Genomic DNA, 26900 nt, shown 5'->3' on the forward strand with positions numbered 1-26900 from the left:
GGACCGTAATTATTACAATGGTACTATTTTATTCTTCCAAACTTTTCCCCTTAAGAAGTGGCACCAAAAGTACTGTTTTGAGTTCAATATGGCATTTACGGATGGTAGAACTGTTGAAAAGCAAGTAGATAAGAGCAATAACTTTTAAATGAGCCATTAAAAATCTGTCCAAGAAGTTCTGGTAGCCTTGAGACATGGCTCAATAGTACCACTTTTAGTGCCATTTGGCATTTTCAGGTGGTGGAATTTATAGGGAAAATGAAGATCTGAGAAATAAATCTTATGCGAGCTATTAAACATCTGTCAACGTTGTTTTGGTTGCCCGCTAGCCCCTCCCCTTGAGAAATGGCACAACAATTGCCATGTTTCTGCCATATAGCACTTCCAGATGGTAAAATTTGCAAAAATTACCTAGATATGAGAAATAGCTTTTGAATGAGCCATTAGCATCTCTTTATGATGTTGTGGTAAACCACTAGCCCTGGAAAACAAACCGAAAAAAAAAACGGGAGACAGATCAGTACTACCCATGCAAAAAAGCTTTTGTTTAAAGTTGGCGACTGTAAATTCTCTAAACAAAGTTTTCCACTATGATGATTCCAGTTGTAAGCTTTTAATTTTGATCCAACGCCGTTTGCAAGGGGTTTCAGGCTTTTTATCGAAATCATCATACATTTCTTATTTGAATAAACTTTTACTTTTAAGACAAATCGAAATAATAGTTACCATTCCTGAATCAGTATCATATGGAATTTTTTTCACATGGCAGTTTTTTTTAAGTTTTTTTTTGCAGCTTTTGGTTACTATGGGTTGTCAAGTCAATCGCCATAGAATCTGCACAGAGTGTTCAGTCAAACAGAAGTTGAAGTTAAATGAAGTTGAAGTTAAAATGCCTTTTTTTAAACAAAAAGAGAGATTATTTCGAGGTTAAGTAGAGATAAGAAATTTTAAGGACAGGAAAGAGAACGTTAAAACTTAAAAGTGAAAAACGAATGCTCTAACAGATAAGCAGCAATATGAACATGTAAAATTCATAGTCACAATACTTTGAGAAAGTAGGGTCACATTTTTGCTATGAATAATAATCATTTAGAATATTTTTAACCATAATAAATGAAACACAGACAACAATTGGCTATACTTGTTGTAGTTTAAAGTGCTTTCAATGAAGCTCTGTTAAACTTTGGCACAAAGTATGGGGACGGGAATGAGTTGAAAGTTGGCAGTCCCCCTCATATACAACAGGTTGTCAGTTTGCTTTATACTTTAGTTCAATGTATACTTTCAGTTAAAAATAAAACTTTTTTTATTTAGCGAAAACAAACTCGTTGATTTTCAATTACCCTAAAAAAAAAATATGGAAAATAATATTAATTAATTCTAAATGCTAAATATTATAATCTACTTTATGATCTGCTAGGACTGTGCCCGTGACTTCAGAGTTACTGGAACACCCACAAGGTTGTCTATAACCATTAAATCTTCTTGGTTTTTTCTTGGTGATTAATAACCCATTTGTCAGAAACGATTGACATAGATTTGGAGAGAAATGCCATTTGGAAGGTGCAACAGATTACTATCAGAAACAAGAACAAGATGTTAATTTTCCAAACTTACCTTGGCGATATATTGGTGTCACCAGATATAAATGAACAAGATTGGACGACTTCCACAGATCATATGTATAATTTTCTGTTTTTTTTTTTTTTGAAAATTTATGAATGAGAAATACAAATCTTGATAATTTAAGCGTTCATTGGTTATAGCAAACTGACACTTGGTTTGACATATTAGATTTCTAATTTATCAATATCTATCGATAATATATATCGATGTTTATTCAACTTCCCAGTTTCAAAAGCGATGCTGCAGTTCGGTCCTAAAAATAGTCTATTGCAATCTATAAAAAACGTCAAATTTAGAAAACTACTTCAAAACATTCTAAAATACTATCCTTATTCCTATTATTATATCAATCGACTTTACGCCCCTCCACCCCCTAATGGTCAAATACATACCCTAAACTGGATATGCGTGTAATTTTTCTTCAACTTGATTTAACGGCGAAGAAGCAATGCAACAGCTAATTCGTTGTATGGGAGTTTGATTGGGTTTTATTCGAGGTATATATTTAACAACTAGATGAAGGGCGAAGTTGATCGATAAGCCTTAAGAAATAATATTATTAGGTATCTAAAAAAAAATTATATTATTTTTAATATTTTATAGTATCAAACAGTTCGTGGTAACGAACTGTAGTAAGGAGCGGCCCGGCTCAATAGTAAACGCAACTCTAAAAAACGGAATTTCGATGCTAAAAGATATATCAAAAGAATCAGATTTTTATGCTGATTTTAAATATATAAGTTTCATCAAATTTAGTCTTTGTCATCAGAAGTTACGAGCCTGAGAAAATGTGCCTTATTTTAGAAAATAGGGGGTAACACCCCCTAAAAGTCACAGGATCTTAACGAAAATCGCACCATCGGATTCAGCTTATCAGAGAGCCCTATAGAAAAAATTTCAAGGTCCAATCTACAAAAATGTGGAATTTCGTATTTTTTGCCAGAAGACAAATCACGGGTGCGTGTTTATTTATTTATTTTTTTTTTTTTTCCCCAGGGGTCATCGTATCGACCAAGTGGTCCTAGAATGTCGCAAGAGGGCTCATTCTAACGGAAATGAAAAGCTCTAGTGCCCTATTTAAGTGACCAAAAAAATTGGAGGGCACCTAGGCCCCCTCCCACGCTCATTTTTTACCAAAGTCAACGGATCAAAATTTTGAGATACCCATTTTGTTCCGCATAGTCTAAAACCATAATAACTATGTCTTTGGGGATGACTTACCCCCCACTGTCCCTGGGAGAGGGGCTGCAAGTTACAAACTTTGGCCTATGTTTACATACAGTAATGGTTACTGGGAAGTGTACTGACGTTATCAGGGGGATTTTTTTGGTTTGGGTGTGGGGTTCAGGGGAGGGGGCTATATGGAAGGATCTTTTCTTGGAGGAATATTTCATGGGGGAAGAGAAATTCAATCAAAAGGGCGCAGGACTTTCTAGCATTACTATAAAAAAACAAACAATGAAAATATAAACTTGAAAAAGTTTTTTCAATTGAAAGTAACAAGAAGCATCAAAACTTAAAACGAACAGAGATTATTACGCATATGAGGGGTTCTAAAAATACTTTAGCATAAAGAGCGAGGTATTTAGGAGGAGATAAATACTTCACTCTTTATGCTAAAACTTTTTTAAGTAATTTCAACTATTTATTCTACGGCCTTTCTGATTCAGGGGTCATTCTTAAAGAATTGGGACAAAACAAGATTTAGTGTGAAGAGCGAGGTATTAACGAGGGGACCAACCCCCTCATATATATAATCAAAAATATAAGAATATAAAAGTTTGTTACGTAAGTTAATTCTTAAGTTGCGCATTTTTTTACTAATAAAAACGTTCGTTAAAAATTAAAAGGTCTAGTTGCCTTTTTAAGTAACCGAAAAATTGGAGGACAACTAGGCCTCCTTCCCCACCCCTTATTTCTCGAAATCGTCTGATCAAAACTAAGAGAAAGCCATTTAGCCAAAAAAGAATTAATATGCAAATTTCATTTTAATAATTTATGTACGGAGAGCCAAAGTCAGACATGCATTAATTCAAAAACTTTCAGAAATTAAATAAAAAAAACAAGTTTCTTGAAATGAAAGTAAGGAGCGACATTAAAACTTAAAACGAACAGAAATTACTCCTTATATGAAAGGGGTTTGTCCTCCTCGACGCCCCGCTCCTTGCGCTAAAGTTTGATTCTTTCTCGCAGCTCTACTTTTTAAAACAATACAAAACTTTAGCGTAAAGAGCGGGGCGTCGAGGAGGAAAAACCCCTTTCATATAAGGAGTAATTTCTGTTCGTTTTAAGTTTTAATGTCGCTCCTTACTTTCATTTCAAAAAACTTGTTTTTTTATTTAATATTCTTCAGGAGTATGGTAATGCAGGGGTAAGCCCAGTGAAGGGCCTGTAGAGAAGGAAACACGTTAAGAAAACAAATTCATACTCAGATAATAACTGAATTTCTTATTATTGGTCGATTTTTTTTTTTGCAAAGCTAATCCGGTTGTGCAATTACGTTTCTGCTCAGATGATTAAATATTGATGTATATATATATATATATTCTGAAAACCATAATTTTGGAAAAGGTTGAGTTTTTTAAACTTTTTTTGTATTGTTAACTTTATTTGAGCTGTTGTCATTTAGGTGGATGGGTTGAAGGTATATTTAGAATGATTTTTAAATTGGAATTTTGAAATTCGAAGATGCTAATTCGTGAAATTGTTCTAACTTCTATAGCCTAATGGTTACGAGATTCCTATGAATCTTAATAACGACTGAATGACAGTAAATTTCAGCTATGTCAAGAAAAAAACACAGACAAGAAAAAATTTATTTTAATATGAGATATTCTCTCCCCCCTGCCATGTTATCTTCCCCGACTATAACTCCCCCGGAAAATTCTCCCGGGAATTTCTCCCAACAATTGGCCCTGAAAATTCTTTTCCATATTTAAAATGACAATAATATTTTTAACTTAAAAGTTCTTGAAAATTAGTTTGAATATCAAACTAACAAAGCTGTTGATTCGCAAATTCAGAGTATTTATTGAAAAGAATCTTGCAATTTTGGAAGTGTGCTTGGTAACAGAATTCGTTCTTAACTAGCCGATTAATGAATATCAAGAAAATATAAACAATTTGACCGGAAGGAACATCAAGTATTTGTGTTTAGGGGTCTGTAATTTCAGTCAGTGAGAAAAATATTAAAAATGTCTTTGTAGGAGGGGGGGGGGTAGTATTTTGCACTTAAAACTTTTGCAAGAATATACTCAACAACTTCCCAAAGTCTCTTTTTGAACGGATAGATGAATAAAGGACAGACATATATTCAATTTTCATAGAAAGATTAGCGCAGAAACCCTTGGATAAGAAAATGCAGAGAAATTGAGGTCATTATGAAACATGTAAGTTATATTTTACGTTTTTAGGCCTCTAATCTCTCAATTGAAATATTGATTTAAAGCTTTTCAATGACATTTTTGGTGAACTTTGAATACATTTATGAAACATGCACTTATTATGCTTTGGTATTGTATTCACTGACAGATCCAGAAGGCTGGGAGAACCCCGCGCCCCCTAGATTTTTTTTGGATCCCTCTTATCCTGTTTTTTTTTTTCATTTTTTACTCTCTTTTTAGAATAAATTTGTCAATTTGATCAATTATTGGCACCTTTGTCACATTGTCCCCTTCATAAATTGGATTCGTTGACAACCTTGCCACATTGGGCCTCTCCCCAGATTTTGCTCTAGAGCCTTGATCTTGTCCTTGATTGTATTGTCCTGATTGTATTATCCTTGTCTTTGAAAAATTATGTTTTTAAAGAATATAGGCTACATATTCTATTTTGTTTTAAGAAGCTCATACTGCAATAGAAGCTTCATTTTGTCAATGGTGGCTGCCAAATCCCTTAAGACAAACCTTTGTGAAGGTCAAACAATTGTTAGGGAGCGAGCACTTATTTTGCTTTGATTCCTCCCTTCGATGTTTCTAAATTAACCTCTGACTTTTTATCAGCCATCCCGCAAGCCTTTCAGTTTGTTCAGGTGGATATTACACGACTATACAGACTTCGATTATCTGGTACTATAGTTTAACCCAAACGTTTATAATTCTTTAGTTGAAAAATCTCTTGATACAAGCTTGATGAAAGTCAAACATCATTTAAAAAATATTTACCTGCCATTTTTATGGTTTGGATTTCTATTTTATAACATTTGTCTTTTAATCTAACAGGCTATAATCTAAACATGAAAAATGTGAAGGAAACGGAAAATAAAGCCGTTTTGAAAAATGTAGGTGTTATGGTGAAAATGGTGTAAATGCGATGCTATGGTGTAAATGTAGGTCTAAATGTTATATACTAAACGTGTTATGTTCTAGGAAACTTGTGCAGTAGTTTCAGTCACATTTAAAACCACCCAAAACCCTCAATGCAATTTGGTGGAATTTAAACAACATTTTAGAGACAAGCACATTGGTTGATTTGATTTCAAATTTTCATAACAACAACAACCATGCAACCAAGAAGTTGAGAAGCCGTTGGGTTCAAATAATTGCATAAATATGAGGTCATGGGCAAAAAGTATCGGATATACTATTTATATTTTAGGACGCTTAAACACACATTATAATTTAATTTTAGCAATTCGTGGCTAGTAGGTGTTTTGTCTTCAGCCCAGTAGAAAGCAAATTAAAATAACAGATAATAAAAGAAATTATACTGGAATTTTTACATATACTTTCTATTCAACTTTTGACGTGAAAAGTTAGATGGCGGTGTATAAATTAAATTGGTATTCTTACTTGCGCTTTCTATTTAACCTATGAATGCTTACTGCAGAAATTTTTATGGCACGGTTGTTTCTTCTCAGAAAAGAATAGATAATTATCTCTGGTCAGATTCTAATATTCTTTGGTTTGAGCTTCCAAAGATCCTGGTTTTGTTTGTTCATTTTACTGTCGGCAAATGTTTTTTTTCTTCTATGAATTCCTCAAAAACTTAATTTTTCTTTTCAGTTGAGCACAGATAAGTGGTATGTCTTATATTCTGCTCTTGGATCTTTTTATATTCCAAGCTGCATAATGGTATTTGTTTATCTCCGAATATACATGGCAACTCGTGCCCGAGCCAAGCGAGCTCTTGAAAGACTTGCAAGACGAAAATCCACACAACGAAAAACCGTTGAGCAAATAACCATTCAAACGAAGAGCTGTGTTGGCACCGTAAATCTCAGCAAAGATGATAGGTCAGATGACAGCGAATGTGCTTTAGTAAATCATGTGAAAACGTTGGAAATCTTAGGAAATCAGCCACCAGTAAAAGTAATGGAGAGAGTCGATGAAATTGAAGCTAATCAGTATATGACCGTAAATCAGACACGAAAAAATAATAGTGAATTGTGTAATGGGAACAATGAGGCTGAGATAAATTATTGTTCACCAATGATTCAAAGTGAAAAAGGATCACCCGAGCAGAAGTCGGATTGTCTTTCTTCTTCCAGGGAATCAAAGAATTTGAGGTAAGTTTTTCTTAATAAGAATATAAAAGACATTGTGCTTGAAAATATGCTTATATGTTCTTATAAAACTTGTGTTTGAAATGTCCAATGGAAAATTTCTTACAGATTGATGAAAAGGTGAAAGAGAATCAAAGGTTTGGGATATACATACTCAATACTTTACGTAAGAGAAAGAAGACTTACTTACTTACTTAAATGATTAGGCTACCTAACTTAATAGGAACCGTAATGTCACTTCGTACTGCTAATTTTTCATGTTTACTGTTACCACCAAAAAACATGCAACACTAATTAAAGAAAGGGTATCGGCTTTTGTCTAAAAAAAAAATACAACTAAAGCCATCTACACTACCTAAAAATGCCATAAATTGATTCTCGTTGTCGCTTATCTTCTAACCGCAGTTAATGTTAAATTACCCATGATTTCATGGTGACAATATAAGAAGCACTTGATATAAGTTCGATATAATTTCTCACAGAATAATACGAATTTTTCCTGGAATTTGTGACCTAATTATATTATTTTTGTGACATTAATTTCAATATGCCGGTTTGAATTAAAAATATTATGTAGCTCATTTCGATGAAAAATAGACATACATTTACAAATTTTTGCTCTTATAATTACTTAAAAAGGCATATGTTTCTAGCAAAAAAATATATATTGGTAGTATTCAACCCTTCTTTTCGCAGAGCATCATATCCTCGTCATTTATTTGCAGGCGGTAGTTGAATTTTTATTCTACGTTTTCGTTTAAAATGACATACCTTAATTAAAAAAAGATCTATTAAGGTTGGCACCAAAAATCCAAAAGTTTCCAGATTGAGACATTCTCACTCTAATTAACATTGGAAATAATGTTTTCCTTTAATTCGATATAATTGAAGTCATTTTTGGAAAGATTTCTATTTCTCAAGTCCAGGATGTAGGAATGTGACATTCAGGTCTAGGTCCGGGAATGTAAACTTTTCTGTTTAGAATCAGCACGCATACTTTTTTCAATGAAAAAAGTGTTTCAGAAGCTTCTAAACATGATTTATTAATCGAAAAATGATTTTTTCACTTTTGTTGCTTCTTATATGAACAGGGAAGCACTGAAGGAACCACCTCCAGCTGCTAGAATTTTATCTCTAAATGGCAAGTTTGGATTATCAATGGAACGCGATAATAGGGCAATAATAATAGGTCAAACTTGGGTAACATCAGTGCTTCGTCAACTAGGAAAACTTCTACTTGGTCTAATTCTCAAGCTTTGTTTGAACCAGGTTTTTTGTTGGAACTTGATTATGTGGAAAGCGGAACTTTGAAGCCAACTATCTTGTGTGTTGTTTTTCCAAAAAGCAATAGAGTTGATGCAATTACAGTAAAAGCTACACTTCGTACTTTACAATTTCCGCCAAACCGAATGTGATACATAGTATATACGCAATAGTTTTACGGGTGCCGCCTGGCTCATCTATAAAATAATATTTTTTCCCGCAGCAGCTGACTCATTAGAATTTACAAGTGGATATTTTGGTCATCTTCAACCATATCGTTCATCCCAAAAACAAAAATTTTGACCGTTTATTGCCTTAGTATTTAACTAAAATGGAATAATATCATTAAATACGATCTCATTAATATTGAAAATATAAGCCGAACATATGATTTTTGCGGAATAGCCCCTAGATAGACCATTTATAAGCGTGTATACTAGTGCTCTAAAGAAAAAGTGTTCGAACAACGAATCTGTTTATTAATAGAAATGCATATGCCAAAAAGTTTTTTTCTCATTTTCTTCAGATTCCTTCCTTTACATAGAAATCATCATAGACAATTGCTAGCAGTGGTAGATTGTTTAGGTTAACTTTATACTGTTCTTGCAAGGACAATTTGGGGTCACATTTTCTTCAGATAGTGTAAAATCACTTTTGCTTTACCTCTTTGTAAAATCAATGGTGCTTCTTACATTCATAAAGTGAAACTTATGTATTTCATTTTCTTATTCACTGACACGTTGCACAGTATATATTCCATCTCCGTGACATCCAAATAAAAATCAGTTTGCTTGTAGTCATAATAGCCACTTTCTTCACAATGATGACGTAAAAACCATACTCCGTTATTATTCCAACAATTGAATTGTAAACCAGGCTCCTCCTCCCAAATAATTTAAAACTACAACAATACCAATCTCTTAAAAATAAACTAAAAGTTCGTTTAGGGACTTTTTCTTATCATACCAGGATAGGTATTTCCTCACTTTTCACGTGTGTCATAGTGACATTTGAAGCATAGGAATCCTTTAATGTGAGAGTCACAAACTTCTTCGATACAGGGATGGCAATCCTTTATTTGAACCGCATATCCTCTATTTAGCTTACACAGATTGCATAGTCTATATGTTTTAGGATATTAATCTACAATAGTGCAGTTTTCAAAGAACATTCAGCTGCCCAATGTGTATATAGTGAGTGTGTAAAATGTTGTACATTTTCATGCCTATTGCCTCTCACGCAGCTGGTTTTAAACAAACCAACATCTCAAAAAAAATTCTTCTACTCCAGGTAACCACTTAAGTTGATCACCTGTTGGCTCCCTAGAGAGATAGAAAACGAATTTTTGAAACAAGCATCATGTATCGTTTTAATATGTGATACGCTTTAAATAAAAAAAAAAGTACAAAAATTCGACATCACTATGATCATAATTTTGCATACAGTTTTAATGGGCGATTTCTTAATACTATATTCCAGCTTAAGTACAATTTCAAAGATATAGTCTTTTAGCAAAATTGCACTTGTAAATACGTTTAAAATACCTTTTAAACGTTATTCGCCGGCTCTTAATAAAAAAAAACCAGCACTACGTGAAATCCATACGAGATTGTAAAAGTATTTTTTGAAGACAATAGCTGTAGGATTAAAAGAAGTGGAAATCTCTGCAAGTTCTTTAATCTTAAGCATCGATCAATTTTAAAACCCAAAAGCTGCTTCTTTGCACTCTTTTCTTTTATTTTTTCTGTTTCTTATAGATGTTTTCTCTACAGTAGAAGGCTTGAGACTAAAGAGATTATGTTTTAGTGCTCTTTAAGTCTTTTAAATTAATATCAAGTAGGTTGAATTTAATAAAAAAAAGTTCAGAGACTGGTTGTCTGAGTGACAGCCAAAGCTGGCATAAGGTTTTTTCAGTATTGCATAAAAATGATTTCACTTGATTTGTTGGTAAATAGTCTATCATCCCTCCGTCCTAGGCCAAAACTAAGGCTGATAAGCATGGATTAAGGGTGATTCAAATAGTCTATCAGTTCTACACGCCATTTGAAGGCGATTGGGAACTTCAAATAATATGTTTTCTAAAAATTTATGACAGACCATGTCCACAGGACCTGCATACAACTTGGAAAATGAGACTGTTCATATTACTTGAGCGTTGCGTATATTGTGCAAGTCCACTGTAATTGTAATGGGGATGACTGTGGTAACTTGTATAGTCGTAACTTGAAACCAAGAACCAAACAAGGCCATTCCTGGTTCTTGAAACCAAGAACCAAACCGAGCGGTTCTTGTTCTTGAAACCAAGAACCAAACAAAGCAGTTCTTGTTTCCTGAAACCAAGAACAAAACAAAGTGTAATCATGGCTCTTGCAGAAATATTTTTCTTGTATTTGCTCGTTGGCTTTAGTTTGATTCACAGTGCTCCAAATGAACCTCAGGTTTCTGGTTCATTTAATTTTTTCGGTTACATACCCCTATTTTTAAAGATAAACATATTTAAAACTTAAAACAGAGATAGATGGGGACTCGTGGATGGACTCTGGACAAGTATTATCAAACACTTGGTGGTAACGAACCGTAAGTAAGAAGCAACTGGACTCAATAAAACCAGAAATTCTAAAAAAGGAAATTATTTTCTCCTTCTCTATCCTTTTCTCTAGAGCCCCCTCCTACGTTTGTCATACCAAAAATACAAACTATTTTGCCTATTTTTTCTGGAATATCAATTTTACTCCATTTTCTTCCTCAAGTTGACCCCATAAGAAAAACATCAAAAGTATTCCCATGCACTTGGTTAGGATCTTTGTTAGCGAATAACAAAATTAATTAAAAAGAAATTCCTGTTCTTCGAATCAGTAAGATATCTGATAGACAAATTAGTAAAATATCTCCAAACGTGTAAATCGGAAGGAAAACATCATTTTAACTTTGTTGAACATTCTAACGTAGTGGCTGATTTACCTATTAAAACATTTTTAATGAAAAAACTACCTTCGGGCACATCAAGTTTTGAGAAGGGTTAGGTGTTATTAAGCTTTAGTTAACAAATTCTATCAAACAATTCGTGGCTTTGAACTATAAGTGAGGAGCGACTCGTGCTAATAGCAACCAAAACTGTAAAAAAGTGGTTTTGATAACAGTGCGTAAATCAAAAGAATTGGCTTTTTGTGGTCATTCTAAATGTGAAAATTTATATAATTTCTAGGCTGTCCACAAAAAGTTACGAACGTAAGGGAATTTGCCGGATTTTCGAGCTTTCTCCATATTAGACGGCACTGTTGTAGAAGTTTTATGTTCAAAAGGCAAAACTATACATTTCTCCGAGAAGAGTGGACACAGAGCCATATTTTATGTAATTAATTATGGATTATTATGGATTAATTATGGCCCTTATGTAAAAGGGCCACATTGGCGTCAATGATTTTGAATGATGTGAAGTTGGGCTTGCTAATTATTCAAGCGCATTCTTTTAGGTCAGTTACAACGTCAAAACGACGCCTATTGCACATACTCTTGCATAGTTTACCAAAGGGTAAATTTAAAATGAATTTAAAGATTCCTTATTCAACTTTCATTTTATTTAGAAATCCCACTGGTAGTTCACCATCAATTTTACTGGCGCTTTTCACCGGTGCTTTGTCCAGTCGGGTCAGTTTCAATTCAATTCAATTCAATTTATTTAAATAAAACTGAAATATAACACCAATAATAATAAAGATTTCCAGAATACTATCTTCGTTGAGCACAAACCGTCCCGTCATAGCTTTCTCCATAAGTAGATGCTGATCCATGTCGGTGTTCAGCCCCATTTCCTCTTTACTGATTTTAAGAATCAAATCAATCACCAGATGAAGAGTTGAAAAATGATACCTCAAATCCAACCCAAATTCTACATAGATTTTACCACCTCCCTTAGCACAAACCCTCTTATCAAATGTATAGCCGGCAGTGGCTTATTGACAATCGTTATTTGAACCATAAAACGATTCAAAGGACGGTAATTTTGCTTCACAAAGCCTCGAAATCGAGTTGTAGTACTCATACGGTTATTTGCAGTTAAGCGTTAATAACTCCTACATTTTATCATCTGGCAAGCGTATCTTAAGAAGTTGGAAAATGTTAAAATCATCACATCTCAGTGCTTGAATTAGATGAACTAGTGAATTCAAAAAGAAACTCTAGGAGTCAGAGGAAGGATTTTATTCAAGCACGTATTACAATTATCAATTGTTTTCCATCGGAATACTAAGAGTAGCAACTTCTCATAAGTTACAGGTAGGATGTTATTTGAAAAATAACCGTCTACCCATGCGCCATCTAGAACTTCACCTCTCAAACAACGTTCAAACACTGGTAGGATGAATTTCAGATAGTACCTGAAATTGTGCATATAACCGGGTAGAAAATATTGTTTTTTATTGGATAGGCTATATTGTGCAACCGTGAGATTGACTTTTTTCTCTCTTTTAATAAGCGATGTCATGGTTGTGCCCGTACAATTCTCCCCTCTCAATGTCTCAGAAACCTCTACCAATTGCATGATGTTATATGAGTCTCTTCTTGCGTGTGCATAAGAGACTGCAATGGGTTCATTTTTTTTATCACGATTTAAATTTGGTGAATTGTACACATCTTTGACTTTGCCTTAACAGTCTAAGAACAACTTTTCACTCTTTAGGAGTGAATTCTGAAAATCTTAATTCGCAAGATGGCCTTATCACCGTTAACCTTTTTCACAGACTGATACCCGTGACACTTGCAGTGCCTAAACTTTTAAATTTAATTCAATTTTAATTAATTCAAATTAAATTTAAATTAATTCAAATTTAATTCTCACCTCTCAATGTCTCAAAACCTTTACCAATTGCATGATGTTATACGAGTCTATTCGTGCGTGTGCATAAGAGACTGCAATAGGTTCATTTTTTTATCGCGATTTAAATTTGATGAATTTTATACATCTATGAGTTTGCCTTAACAGTCTAAGAACAGATTTTCACTCTGTAGGAGTGAATTATGAAAATCTTAATTCGCAGGGTGGCCTTATCACCGTTAACCGTTTCCACAGACTGATACCCGTGACGCTTGCAGTGCTTAAAATTTTAAATTTAATTCAGTATAAAATCTAGAAAGACATATCGGTCGATAAGAGTAAGCACCCCGCTGATTCCAGTTACCCTTTATTTAGAACTTGACTAATTTCTGTTATTGAAAAAATATCCAACTGAATCAGGTTTACTGGCTGGCTTGTGAAGATCCCATACTGAGCGTTTCACTAATTTAATGGATGGAGCCTTCACTGAATATATAATCCCTTTTTTATATTTGCACTCACCCTCCTCCGACTCTGTATCATATTGTAAATCACTAACACCAATCCTTAAATTTTCACTGTCCCGCTCAAAAATATTTATCTTTTTAAGTATTCTGGATATTGACCGTTTAAGATGTTGAAATCTACTTTATTGAATTCAACCCCCTTGCCAGCCCCATTAACTGATAAATTGTCCAAATGAGTCTTACTAGCATTCTTTTGATGGGGTATGTGAGCTGGCACGAGGAAGGGGTACCTGTTGCACTAAAGCCCTGTATCGAAAGAAAAGTATTTTACACCTTTACACCTCTTGTAATCTGCACTATATCTTATACACCTCTCCTCCTTCCACCTCTTAAATTAAAATTCCTTTAAAATTTCCCCACAACAAAATCAAAATTCTTGATAAATGAACCAACTGACAGACTAACTTTCTCAATCTGATTATCCAATTTCCTTAAAATATTATCCACCCAATCCATAAGTACACCCAAAAATTGTGCAAGCTCAGATGAAACATTTGCATTTCAGTTCGAAAATAATATAAATTTATCTCATCCTATTTTTCATTTAAATAAATAATTTTTGTAATATGGATCCATTAATGCCATTCGTCCCGCCCCCTCCCCAATATGTCCTTCAAGAAGGGCTCGGATCTTTCCCACATAGGAGCGCACTATGTCTATTGAGTCCGCCATAAGTGAATTGAATGTATTCCCAAACTCAGCTCTCTAAACATATACATTTTGCAAGGCTGAGTTGGTTGAATAAAACTCTGGCAATACAGGGTTTGAACCTGTTCTACTTTGTTCTACTCCCCCTCTGTTCCCCTCTTCCTCGTGAACACTGTGAGTACCATGGGGGAATGAGCACCCCTGGTCTGTTATTTGCCTCTCAGGCTCGTTGGGGTATTTATAATCACCCACCCATTCCCATTCAATATCATTCCCGGCATTGGCTGTCTGACTATTTAGATCAAACTTGGGCGAGTTTTTTCTTATATTCATCCCCTCACAAAATAAATTTAAATCCTTTCGTTCACTCTATTCAGGAGGTGTTCTGTCTAAATGTTGACATGGAGATTATCACGAAATTGTGGTGCTTGTGACAATTAAGGTATCTCCATGCTGTCAAATAGGCTGTAGGCCCCGTGATCCGGTGGTAGGTTAAAAAGAAGTTTTTTTTGCAATGGCATGGTTTTATTAAGCTAAAAAAGAGAATATATTTACTATGATTAACAAACTTTTTATTTTTTTGGTTATTTTTCTTAGGTCAAACAGAATAACCTCTTTGGCTTTCTACTTTCTTCTTTTTGAAGAACATCAATTCGGTAAAATTTCATTATGACTCAATAATTCTGATTTTCTTTCGAAAGACCTGGAAGTATTATCAACCATTTAAAAAAGATGCGGTCGTGAAGAGGGGTCTTGATGACCCCCAGTATTCTAGAAGCCTCGTAATCGTGTTTGGTGTTAGTTCTTTAACCGTTCTAGAATAAAATTCATCTGGCGTAAAGGTATATTTCTCAAAACCAGGGGAGGGTAAATTTACCACTTCTTTTAGTAATAATAATACCAAAAAAGGGCATTTTCAAGGAAAATACCACCTCTCCACCAAAAAGTGTTCTCAAATCAAGAGAAGCTACGTATGTTAAAAAAATGAAGATATTAGACTATTTTATGATTGCAAATGGTAAAGAATGTGATTAAAGGCTCTTTTCCTATTTCAAAAGTTTTAGTTTTCGAGGGTAATAGCTACGTATGTTGAAAAAATGAAGATAGGCGTAATATTCGGCCCCTATCTTTGGACTATAATTTTTCAGAAAAACCATAGAGGGACATCTTTAAGACTTTTTGACAACTATAATTGAGTGCCAAGGGGACGTGAAGGGTTGAAGAGTGTCAGATTTCCCCTCATTGAGACCTATATCAGTTGTAAGGGTATCTATATCAATGATGGGAGGAGCTACAGTTTCACTCTCCCTAAACAAGTTTTTCAAAATACTATCTACTCGGCAACTTTTCCACTTTGACGGATTTTTCCGTCAAAAACGGATTTTTTGGGTCTTCGACGGATGAGAATTTGATCTGTAGGATTTCCGGATTTTTGACGGAATTTCTGAGATTTTACGTAAGAGTTGAACTTTGCTGTTTTTATTCTCAAATCACACTGATCTTTTTAAGTACCAATCTTTACTGTTGTTTCCTTGTTCTTCTCCGTTCTGACTATTTTTCAACTAGAGTTCATTCTCGGACTAATTAGCTTACCTACTCCAGTCCAGAAACCGTTTTGGGGTTAACACGATCAAGTCGTACCCACTCTTCAAACAACCGTGAGCTATGCAGTGAGTCATCAGGTCAAGTTGATTCCCGCGATTTATTTATACAGGGAGTTAATACTGTGTTATATTAAATCGAGGAAGCTATTGGAAACCGAGGAGGCGTTTTGTTATATACGTTGACACGATACGCACTTAGTAAATAGAATACTTCAAGAATAGAATTTGTAATTTCATAGCTTTTCCTTCTTGTTTTACTGACAGAATGTTACACGTGGTTACACGGTTTCTTTAATACCTGAAAGAAGTATGACAGTCTTAGAATAGCGGAGTGCTACCAAAATCACATAGTAGCAGTTAGAAATTTGATTTTAGCCAGTTATTTTTTTTTATCCATTTTAAGATTTTAACCATACCGGCAGAAATCACCTTTTAGCCGGTATCAACCGGTTGATACTTTCACCACCCAGAAACCCTGAACTATAGAGGCTGAATATATTGTTACGGTGGTTTACCAGGTAGTACCACCTGTGAAAAGCCTGCCAAATAAGTCTGTAACTGAAAAGATTGCTCTTGGAAAACAGAAAACACCTAACATTGTTCATCAAGGCTACGGACTTATTTTGATGAGATTCTTTGCGAAAACCTCGAGTCAACTCAGTTCACGGTCATTTCTGATGAGACAACCGATGTCAGTGTGGTGAAACAACTTGCTGTTGTCGTCATATTTTGCAGCTAAGAACTTGAAATAGAAGTTGACCTGCAGGACATGGTCAGAAGCCCTGAGTGAAGAGCAGAAACAGTCTGTGAGATTGTCGAGAAAGCTGTTAAAGATTGAAGGATACCATTCGAAAAGTGGATCGGCTACTGTTTGGATGCCTGCAATATAATTTATGGCTCTGACGATTCCGTTGTCAGGAAAATCAAGGCACATTATCCCTGGATCACCAGTGTAAAGTGTAGCAGCCATATGATACAACTAGTAGCATCTTATGCCTGTAAGAAGCTAACAAAGGGGTAAGAAGATTATGTCGTACCGTGTATGCCCATTTCAACATGAGTGCTGAGAGCGACTTTGTTGCCTTCCAAAGATTTACTACACAGATATCCATCGAATGCTCTCTCCTGGGCAGACGCGTTGGCTTTCACTTAAATTGTAGGTAGATAGGATTCTCGAACAGTGGAGTCCTTTGCAACTCTACTTCCAAGGTTTAGCTTTCGAAGACCCTACTCACGCTAAAAATCGAACTGCACAAGCGTTGGCTAATCCACTTCTGAGAATCCAGTTGGAATTTGAAAGCTATGTTCTGGAGTTATTCAATGATTTTAACAAAATCTTCTAGAGCGAAAAGCCGCTCTTCCATCATTCAACCAGAAGTCAAGCTGCTGATCCGTAAATTGTCAATGAACCTTATGAAAGCAGCCGATGTCAGAGGGACATCTGCACTAGAGTTGAACCCTGAAAATGTCAGGGAATACTTTGCTTTGGAAGAGTTATATCTTGGGATACTCGCCTGTGAATCTCTGGAGACGTTGCAGTCAGACCAAAGAACTCGCACTGAAGACCTTTCTGTTAATTTAGTGTATTTGTCAGCCCGTTATCTTTACGTCGAGGCGATTAAGCAGATACAGCAAAGATTCGTATTTGACGACGAAATGTTTGTGTACGCTGATCTGTTAGACCCTGTGATGGCCACCGACTCGGCAACTCCAATAAGACTATCAAAATTTCTTCGCAAATACGAACTTCTGAACTTAAATGATAAAAGCATTCATGACCAGTGGCGGGAAATGCTGGTCTCAGACCTCCCTAAAAGTACTGAAAATTTGGGCTTCTGGAGAAAGATTTCCGAGATTAATACTCCCACTGGAAGTCCAAGGTTTGCAAACGTCATGGTCGTGAATAGGTATTTGCTTTCGCTACCATTCTCAAACGCCGTCGTTGAACATTTCTTTATTGTCCTAAACAACATCAAAACTGATTTTCAAATCACTGATCATCAAAGACGATTGGAATCGTCTCTCATCCATCTCGCTAAGGACTGCGATGCAAACGAAGGCAGAAGTGAGAAGGATAAACGTTCACTCCGAATCGATCATCCTGGGCCTAAGCTGGCCAAAAGAATCATGTCGGTCAAGACAAGCGTGACGGTTGAAGAGTGTCAAACACCAGCTATTATACAACGTGAAGCTCTTGTTTTTGGAGCTGATGCCGTCGCCGACATGCAGTGGTAGCTGATTTCCATTGTATCCCAGTACCCCAGAAAATGGTTGTTTGTTTTTTTAAACAGCATTATAAATTATAGTTAATCGATATCCGTATCCGTTCTAGTCACTAAGCGTGTATTTTCTCAAAATTTAGAGGCTTTCAAAGGAGCTAGCTTCCGAGCTATTGGCCTTCCTGAGTTCTAATAGTTCAACCGCAAATAAACGTCAAATTCATCGAGTTCTTTTAGTCCAAAGTAACTGCGGATCTATCTTAAAACTCTTTTGGTATCTTCGTGGGAGAGGGGGGGGGCGAGGGAATTAGTTACATTAAAAAGACAAAAAGGGAGAAACGAGATGTGAACTCGAAAGAAAACTCTGGGTAAGATCGCACTTGCTGATCCGCTATTCGGCTTAACGATATTTTAGGTGAAATTCAAGTAGCCATTGAGTCATTTGTCCAACCCTCTTATCTATCTCGTTCACACCTCCTTTTTCAAGAGATGAATAAATGGAATTTTTTGCTTTTTTTCTCGTTTGACTGCCCACGGATCTGGTGGAATCTTTCTTGAGGGCAGCATTGAACTCCAGAAAGTGTTCCAACAGAGCACACTGTTCTGCTTGTAACAACTGCTTACCACCAGAGCTCTATTTGAACAGATTATTGTTGTGGATTTTTAGGATTTCTTAACGGAAAATTTGACGGATTTTTCGTTCTCAGTCGTCGGAATTTTACGGATTTTTGGTCTACCAGAACGGAAAACTTGCCATCATGAAGTGGAAACACTGCTACCCGGTCTAGTTTATTTATATTGCTAGTCCCCTCGATCGCTGACGTTTCAAGTTCAACCTGGAAAATAAATTAGAAGTTATTTTCTATTTTAGAATGGTATAATTTGAACCTGAAAAAGAATATTTTAATAACCTCTATTTTTATATCATTTTAAAAAAACATACATAATATTTTTTATGGCACACACATAAGCACGTGCCTGATTGAATTTATAAATCAAATATATCTATAAATCTAGCTGTGTATATCTACTCTTTTAAAGAAATAGATCTGTCTTCAATTGTATGGATGGAATTGCAATTTGAACTTAAAACATCAGTCTAGGAATCGAAATTGAAAATGTCGTAACTGTAGCGAGATTATTCAAGATTAAATAGTCATTTTGAAAAAAAATTAAATGGTCTTATTTTTGACAATAAGGCGTTATTTTTATAAACAAATGTCTATTTTGGCGAACCACTTCAAAATCGTTTAAGGCAGCAAAAATCGAGAGAGATAGAGAAATAAGAGAGAGAGAAGATAAATTCAATTTTTCTTACATTTTTAATGGAAGAGCTGGTCAAGTCCTTAGGGTTCTGAATATTCTCAATCATACTTAAAAGATCGTCTAGTACAAGATTTATCAGGGGACTTTTCATCATCAGGAGACTTCAAGTCTTCAAACTTCAATTCATTATCATTTCCTGATCTTTTTTATGATGATGTCGAGGAATCTATATCGGCCTAGAACAACGAATTCTAAGCTGTAATCCCCAAAAAAATTTCTATGTCAATGTTTCTTCAAAATTCCTTCTATATAGGAGTACCTTCCTTATGATATAGTTCAAAAGACTGATAGGCCGGCTTATCGTGGCTTGCTTAGGGACCATTGATTTGGTATTTATGATTTATGATTTTTTTCTTTTTTTTGTATACAGATAAAGTAGGGAAATAGTACATAAAAGGGTTGTTAAATTAGGTTAATGTAGTACACGGTCTCAAGTGGTGACTTTTTTTGATTGTTTCTGTTTTGTTTTTTGCTTTTCAGGAGATCCATTGATAAGTAATTTTTCTTTTAGTTTCGAGAATGGCCGCACAAGCCATAAGGCTTTATGACCATTTTTTCTTTAAATTCTCTCTTTCTCAAAATGAAAAAAAATTCTAATTCAAAAATTCGAAGTTCAAAAACAATTTAAGTCCCAAAAGATTTCCTAAATTCTAAAAGGCAAATTAAGTCCCAGAATTGTTTTAGGTTAGAAAAGTTCCAAACAAAAAGTCCCAAAATTTCTTCTTAGTTTAAAATAATTCTCTGTCTTAGAAAAAGATATTATGTTCAAAAAAATTATAAGTTCCAAGAAATCCAACAAATTTTTTTCTAACTTCAAAAAAATGTTCAGAATCAAAAATACTTAAGATTCCCCTCAAGGACTAAGTTCGTAAACTATACAAAGGTTTTATTAATGCACTTTTTATTTATTTTTTTATTGCCCTTTACCGTTCCTTGAAGGTTCAGGTTCAAAAATATACGGTAGATTGAACTCAGAAGTTCAAGAATGACTTTAAGAGAGGGGTGTTTTTTAAAACTAATGATTATATATAATATACAAACACATACAACTCGTTATATACTCTTTTCTAGTTTTAAGATTGCTCTTTTTCGTCCCCTGAGAGACCAGGTTCAAAAATGTTCCTTGGATTGAACTCAAAAGATCAAGAATGGCTAGTAGGAAAGGGCGTTTTTAAAACTAAGGATTATATGTGATTTACGAACAATTACATGACTAAAAGGATTGTAAATTTGTTTTCATAATCAAAAACTGTATGAAAAACAGTCCCCGTCCAAAAGCATACGACAAAAATACATTGACTACGAACTTCTCGTATATTAGAATCAACATCAAAATTCCTTTTATTAAACATCCTGATAGTTCAAGCTCCCTTTATGTAATGATAATAACTTGGACAAATTCTCATTCTCTTATATCAATTACTTAGCAAACAGATACGTTTTCACCAGATACTAATATAATTTACGCAATGGTCCTGTACGCTAGGAACCATTGTGTTGTTTCGGTAACAAAATCAACTTGGCAAACAAATGGATTTTCACCGGAAACTTAGCTACGGTATTAACGACATGGGGCTCTGACCGTACCGCGACACTATTATTTGGTAATCAAAATGCAATGTTTACAAGAATAGTGTTATCTCAAAAAAAATGCAAGGGATTTTTTAACTCCAAATGGTGAGGGTATTGGCCGCTTGTATGGCAGGGGTACTGGCTGTTTGCATGGTGGCAGTACTGGCCACTTTTACTGTGGGGGTACTGGCCGCTTGTATTGTGGGGGTACTGGTCACTTGTCCCTGTTTTGGGGATAATACTTCGATCCTCCTGAATAGAACACTGTAGATAATTAGTTTACATATCACTAGAACAATCCAGAAATATAATTTTTTAAAGATAAAAGACACTATTTATTTCTGAAAATGCTGCATCCTACAAATACTGTGTCCCTTTTAAAGAACCTTTTTAATACAAACTTGTCAAGAACGGTAGTATTTTTTCTTATATGGCAACTGTGTTATTTTAAAGTAAGTTCTTCGAAAACCAAAGAACAAAAGTTAGCGCAACGAAGGGTTATTTTAAGACACTGAAATTTAGACAAACTTAATTAATATTTCGGCTCTATAAAAATAAGAGTCGTCTCCATCAAATAAAATATACTACTCAACTTCCTATAATATGTGTGGAATTTAAACTAATGCCAACATAACAAGGGTTCCAAGATCTGTAATAAGGCAATTTCAGCCAGAACTGAAAAAAAATAACAGCAGAAATACAAACAAGAAACAAGCCATTTCATTCAGACAAAAAACAAATCATGAGCAAGTTTTTAACACAAGTCTGGCTTTTTTTTACATCTAACCTTATAGGTATCTCTGATACAAGTTCATTGGAATTAATTATTTGCTTTGTGATGTAATATGTTAGATGATTTTAATTAAATTTGTACATTGTGGGTTGAGTAAGTATTCTCCTAAATCTCTATTTAAGATACATTATTACTTAATTCTTATTTCCAATGCCTTTTGAGCAATTTGTTTCATGCTAAAGTTATTACTAGTGAGTGTGGTGTTATCAGAAAGTGGTAAATGGCTAGGCTTTTCAAAAATATAGCTGTCCACAGCCAAATCGAAAGAAACAGAAACACTGTTAGAAGTTAGAACCTTTGTTGTATTATTTTTGTGTTTGTAGACATTTTTCAATGTAAGGATGGTATAATAAAGGCTCTAGATTCTAATATTGGATCTTATTCTCTTGACTTGTCACTGAGCAGCCATATTTTCGAAAACCCTAGCCATTGAACTTTTTTTGAAAACACCCCCAATTTATAATGATTTGGGTATTCGATATCTCACAATTCACTGTCTTAAAATAATTCCGTGTTGAATGAACTTTTATTGTTCGTAAAATGGAAAGGCATGTGGTCTTCATGGTTACTTAGTTCCTCTGAAAGAAATAAAATTTTCAATTCTCAATAAGCCATCACTAAAACTTTTGAGATAACTCAACCCCTTTTAAGACATAGAGTATGGGAAAGTGGTAAGACTGATAAAAAAAAACATTGTCATCTTACAGGGCCAGAAAAAACCTCTTCTGCCATTTCATCCCAAAACTGGTTTGGAGCATATCTCAAATGAAAATTTTTAGGGATCTCCACTTTTGAAATAATTAACTACCCTAAAGAGTTAGAGTCTTGTCTTTTCAGGAACTTCAAAATGTAAGGAAGAATAAAATCCAACAAATTTATCCAGTAGCTCTAGATTAAGAGCTATCCTGCTTACCTTAAGGCCTGTTCTGGCTTACATGTAAAAAAAGCAAATTAAGCTATATGTTGTATAATCCTTATTCTCTACGCACATACACAGTTGGAACAGTTTTTACACCAGATCTCTTCAAATATCACAGCAAGTTTTAAGTTTTTATTGCTTGTATATCTGCCATTTTGGTATATGAATAGAGTCAGTACTCTCTCTTTTTGAAAATGTCAAAAAAGAAAAACTCCTTAAATTCCATTGATTTTCTATTTCATCAAAACAAAATATTAGACTTTTCTTCTTTTCATTCTTAAATGCACACATGACGTGAAAGCCTGTTTCCTATGGGCTTCGAATGCGCTTACAATTTTTAGTACAATGAATAGGACTTGTTTCTATTAATTTCAACACGCCGAGAGAAGGGTGTACAAATTCTATTAAAATTTTCGTGTAAAAGATTCATAGCCTAATGAATTATATGTCTTACTCACTAGTGTGAACGGTCCTTTTGACCCTCCTTGGCCTCCAGAGACAGCTAGGATATCCTAAAGATTTTTTTCAATTTCGTGTTTTTCTCACAGATTTGACTAGTATATGCTGCATAAGGTGTTGTTGGAGGACTTCTACTCCTTGATTGGGCAGCTTGCCGTTGGAAGGTTCCCTCAGAATTAAAAGGTTTCCTTTTCACGATGCATGGCCTAAATAATGGAATCTATGCTGGTGGATAATATTTGAAGCTGACTAAATCTACAGAGATTTTCCAAGCTAAAGCAAGCCTACTTTATGCAAATGACTTTTCAGTTTAAAAAAATCTTATTAAAAAATAATTACATACAAATTTCCTTCACTCTTTCGGTAAACGATTAACTTTACTTTGGATGATCAAGATGCATATGCCCTTTCGGAATAGTTTCGTATATAGAAAAGTATAAAAGATAGTTAAGTCTTAGTCTTAATGTATTTTTACGATGATTGTTGCTCTATAGCAAGAAAAACTTATGATAGCATGTATTTTCGGTCGAACACTGGTTATTTTAATGTGCCTTACCCATTTTCTGTACTTCGATTATGAACAAACAATTTTGGTTATAATCATTCCAATTTTTTGTTCTTTTGGGAGACCCCACCCTTCTGATTTGATATCCTAAAGTGCTCATGTTAATGATGCAATCCTTGAAGAAGTTAAATTGAAAAGAAAATATTTCATCAGCTTCCTTTTGCTTTTCCTTTTTCTAGGTCACACATATTAGACTTTTGTTTTTGGAGGAAAGGGCCCAGAACGAACCTGGAAACTGAAACTAGCAACGGAAACAAACGCAAGAAATGAGAAAAAAATGTAGTCCTTGATTTTGTTCGAACTTACTGCTGTAGGTTCTAGGGTCCAGAGGAACCTAAATTAGCAACAGATTGTTTTGGGTCCCTCCCCTCAAAGAAAATGAGGCCAAAAAGGACCGAAATTGGTTTCTACCGATCGGCTCGAAACTTATTTCCTTATGGCCATCGGTTAATAGAAACTTTATGCACAGTTATATCTATATAAGCAAACAAAAAAACAAACAAACAGTTATATCTATATATATATATATATATATATATATATATATATATATATATATATATATATATATATATATATATATATATATATATATTATATATATATATATATATATATATATATGTATATATATGTATATATATATATATATATATATATATATATATATATATATATATATATATATATATATATATATATATATATATATATATATATATATTACTTCCCCAAATTTTGGAGCCGGGCAAAAGGCCAGAAAAGAATGTAATTTTTTTATCGGTTGGATGGAAGAATGGAAGAATGGTCATAAGAAATTAGATGGCAAATTTTCGGTTGTAAATTCAAAATTGTCGGGCTGTTTTTACGGGCTGAGAATGATTTGAAGACAGTCCACCTCCATCTCATACATTCGTCTACTGCCACATCCCTGTACGCCCCAAAATTTTGGATTAAAATTTAAGATAGTCTTTGTGTTCGGAAAAATTGAATGATTTAAGCAGTATACCTCCAGGTTTGATATCATACGTATAATAACCTTCTCCCTGTACAACCCAAATCGCACAGTAAAACTGTCATCAAAAATACGTCGACGAAAGAAAATGTAGTGAGAAAAAATGTGTAGAATATGCATCTAGTATAAGAAATGTAGAGTAGTGAATAAGTAGCTTTAGTTAAAAGAGGAATTTAAAAGAGACGAAAAAAGTTTAAATCCATATTATTCGACTGTAAGGGGAATAAAATTGGATCAAGTTATGAAAAAGGACTTTTGAAATTAATCTGAGAAAGTACGCTTAAGCTTCTTTAAAACACCGAGACTCCTGCATATCTTCATTTTAATCTAATCAATGTGAAGGCGATTTTTATATTATTGGATGGTAAGAAAAATAACACTGGATCAGGCTGTGAAAAAGGAATTTCAAAATTTATCCGGGAAAAGTACGCTTAAGCTTTTTTAAAATGCCGAGATTCCTGCATATCATCATTTTAATCTAATCTATGTGAAGTTTGAAAGACAGCTTTTCATCAATCAGAATTTCCAAAAATAGAATATGACGGGCTTAAATCTACTAATAGTCATATTTAACTGCACTAAAACTGATCCCTGAGAGACACCATAATTTACATTCAAGGGAGAGTGGAAAAGTGTACAAGCAAAAATTTATCTTTTTTCAGTAAAGACTTAAACCAAGAAAATGCATTTCCTCTTATATATTTGACAAAAAACGATTTGACAAAATATATCTTGGGTGAAGGAAGTCAATGCGTTGCAAATGTCATAGAAAATAGCCGAAAGAAATAATCCAGAATCTAACCCAAAATGTAGGATATTGAAAAGGGTCACAGGCGCAAGTGTGTATTCTAAGACCAGGCTCAAAATCATGAAAGCAACAAATAGAAGCGCAATTATATAAAAAAAACATACCCGTTTCAATACTTTCCCAAAGCATTTTTAACACAAGAATTAGCGCAGATTCTGATGGGTTATTTCTGGGTCCATCTTTCTATAAGACAATAATCCAGTCAAACATCAAAGCATTCAGAAAAAAAAAATTAACATTTTTTTATGGAAGCATACGTTGGCTTTTTTTTGCCCCAATCTTCTCTGGGTATTAGTTAAAATTTTTAAATACTGGTTTTAATTATATCCCCATGGAGACCAGTGCCCTTCTCATTGAATAATTGGCGGAATGAAGGCCAGTCGCAATAAAAGTATTATGTTGGTATCCCTGGTTCCTCATCCAAAGTTTTCTCAGGCGCAAAATTCACACCCAGACTCTCGAAGTCTGAATTATTATTATTAGTTAGTCCTTTCTAATGAACAGTCAGCCTGTTATTGATGTTCCTTGAATTATATTACAATCACATTACGCGGTAATCAAATTATTTTCCTTCCATTAATGTCAGGCCAAAGCCAAATTGAGAAGGACAAACTCTTTAGTAGCTAAGCAATAATAAGAGATTAGCTCTAATAAGGAGGCATGGTTTCTTCAATAAAAATAAGTAACGCGGCCAGAGTTTTGGCCTGGAGATGTCTAACTCTCCTTAGGGTGGTCTTTCAACAGCTAAGAATTTCTTTTCTGTAGTCATTGTTGATTACTCTGCCTTAGGTGCAAAGCTCCCCTTGCGGTCCAGACCGAGAAACTAATTATATTTTAGTTTAATCCACCCTATATTTTGTATTGTAGCTCAATATGGTTGGGAACTTCCTCCTCAATCCTTCGTTCTGTCCGAGTTTTGCAAAATATTGTTATTAGAATACTTGCTAACTTAAGCCCTTCTGAATTGTGCTGCAAGGCTTATGTTAGGTTGAAAATACTTCCAGCAGCTGCTCTCCGGGATTTTTATAACTGTTGTTTTCATGTATAATTGCGTCCGCGGTATGTCCACTTATTTTCTAAGGATGTTTCCCCAAATTAATGAGATTGAATCCCATGGTAAAAGGACATTGAAGAAAAAAATTTATGTTAATAAATTGGTTACGTTACGGAACTTGTTAAATGAGAACATTAAAAATAGTGATTTAAGTGAATTTAAAAGGTTGTTGAAGAATGAATTGGG

The 26900-nt window shown here is 34.3% G+C and overlaps 1 protein-coding gene across 4 annotated transcripts in view; it reads left to right on the forward strand.

Moving 5' to 3' along the window:
• The window catches only part of LOC136026961 (alpha-2Da adrenergic receptor-like), a 178778-nt gene that overhangs the window by 107459 nt on the left and 44419 nt on the right, over window positions 1–26900 (forward strand). For all 4 annotated transcript variants that reach the window (XM_065703823.1, XM_065703824.1, XM_065703822.1 and 1 more), the window contains one exon: window positions 6630–7132. In XM_065703823.1, coding sequence (XP_065559895.1) covers window positions 6630–7132 — 503 coding nt within the window. The remainder of the gene's footprint in view (window positions 1–6629; window positions 7133–26900) is intronic.

Source organism: Artemia franciscana, chromosome 5 (genome assembly GCF_032884065.1).
Source record: "Artemia franciscana chromosome 5, ASM3288406v1, whole genome shotgun sequence".
Classification (NCBI taxonomy): domain Eukaryota; kingdom Metazoa; phylum Arthropoda; class Branchiopoda; order Anostraca; family Artemiidae; genus Artemia; species Artemia franciscana.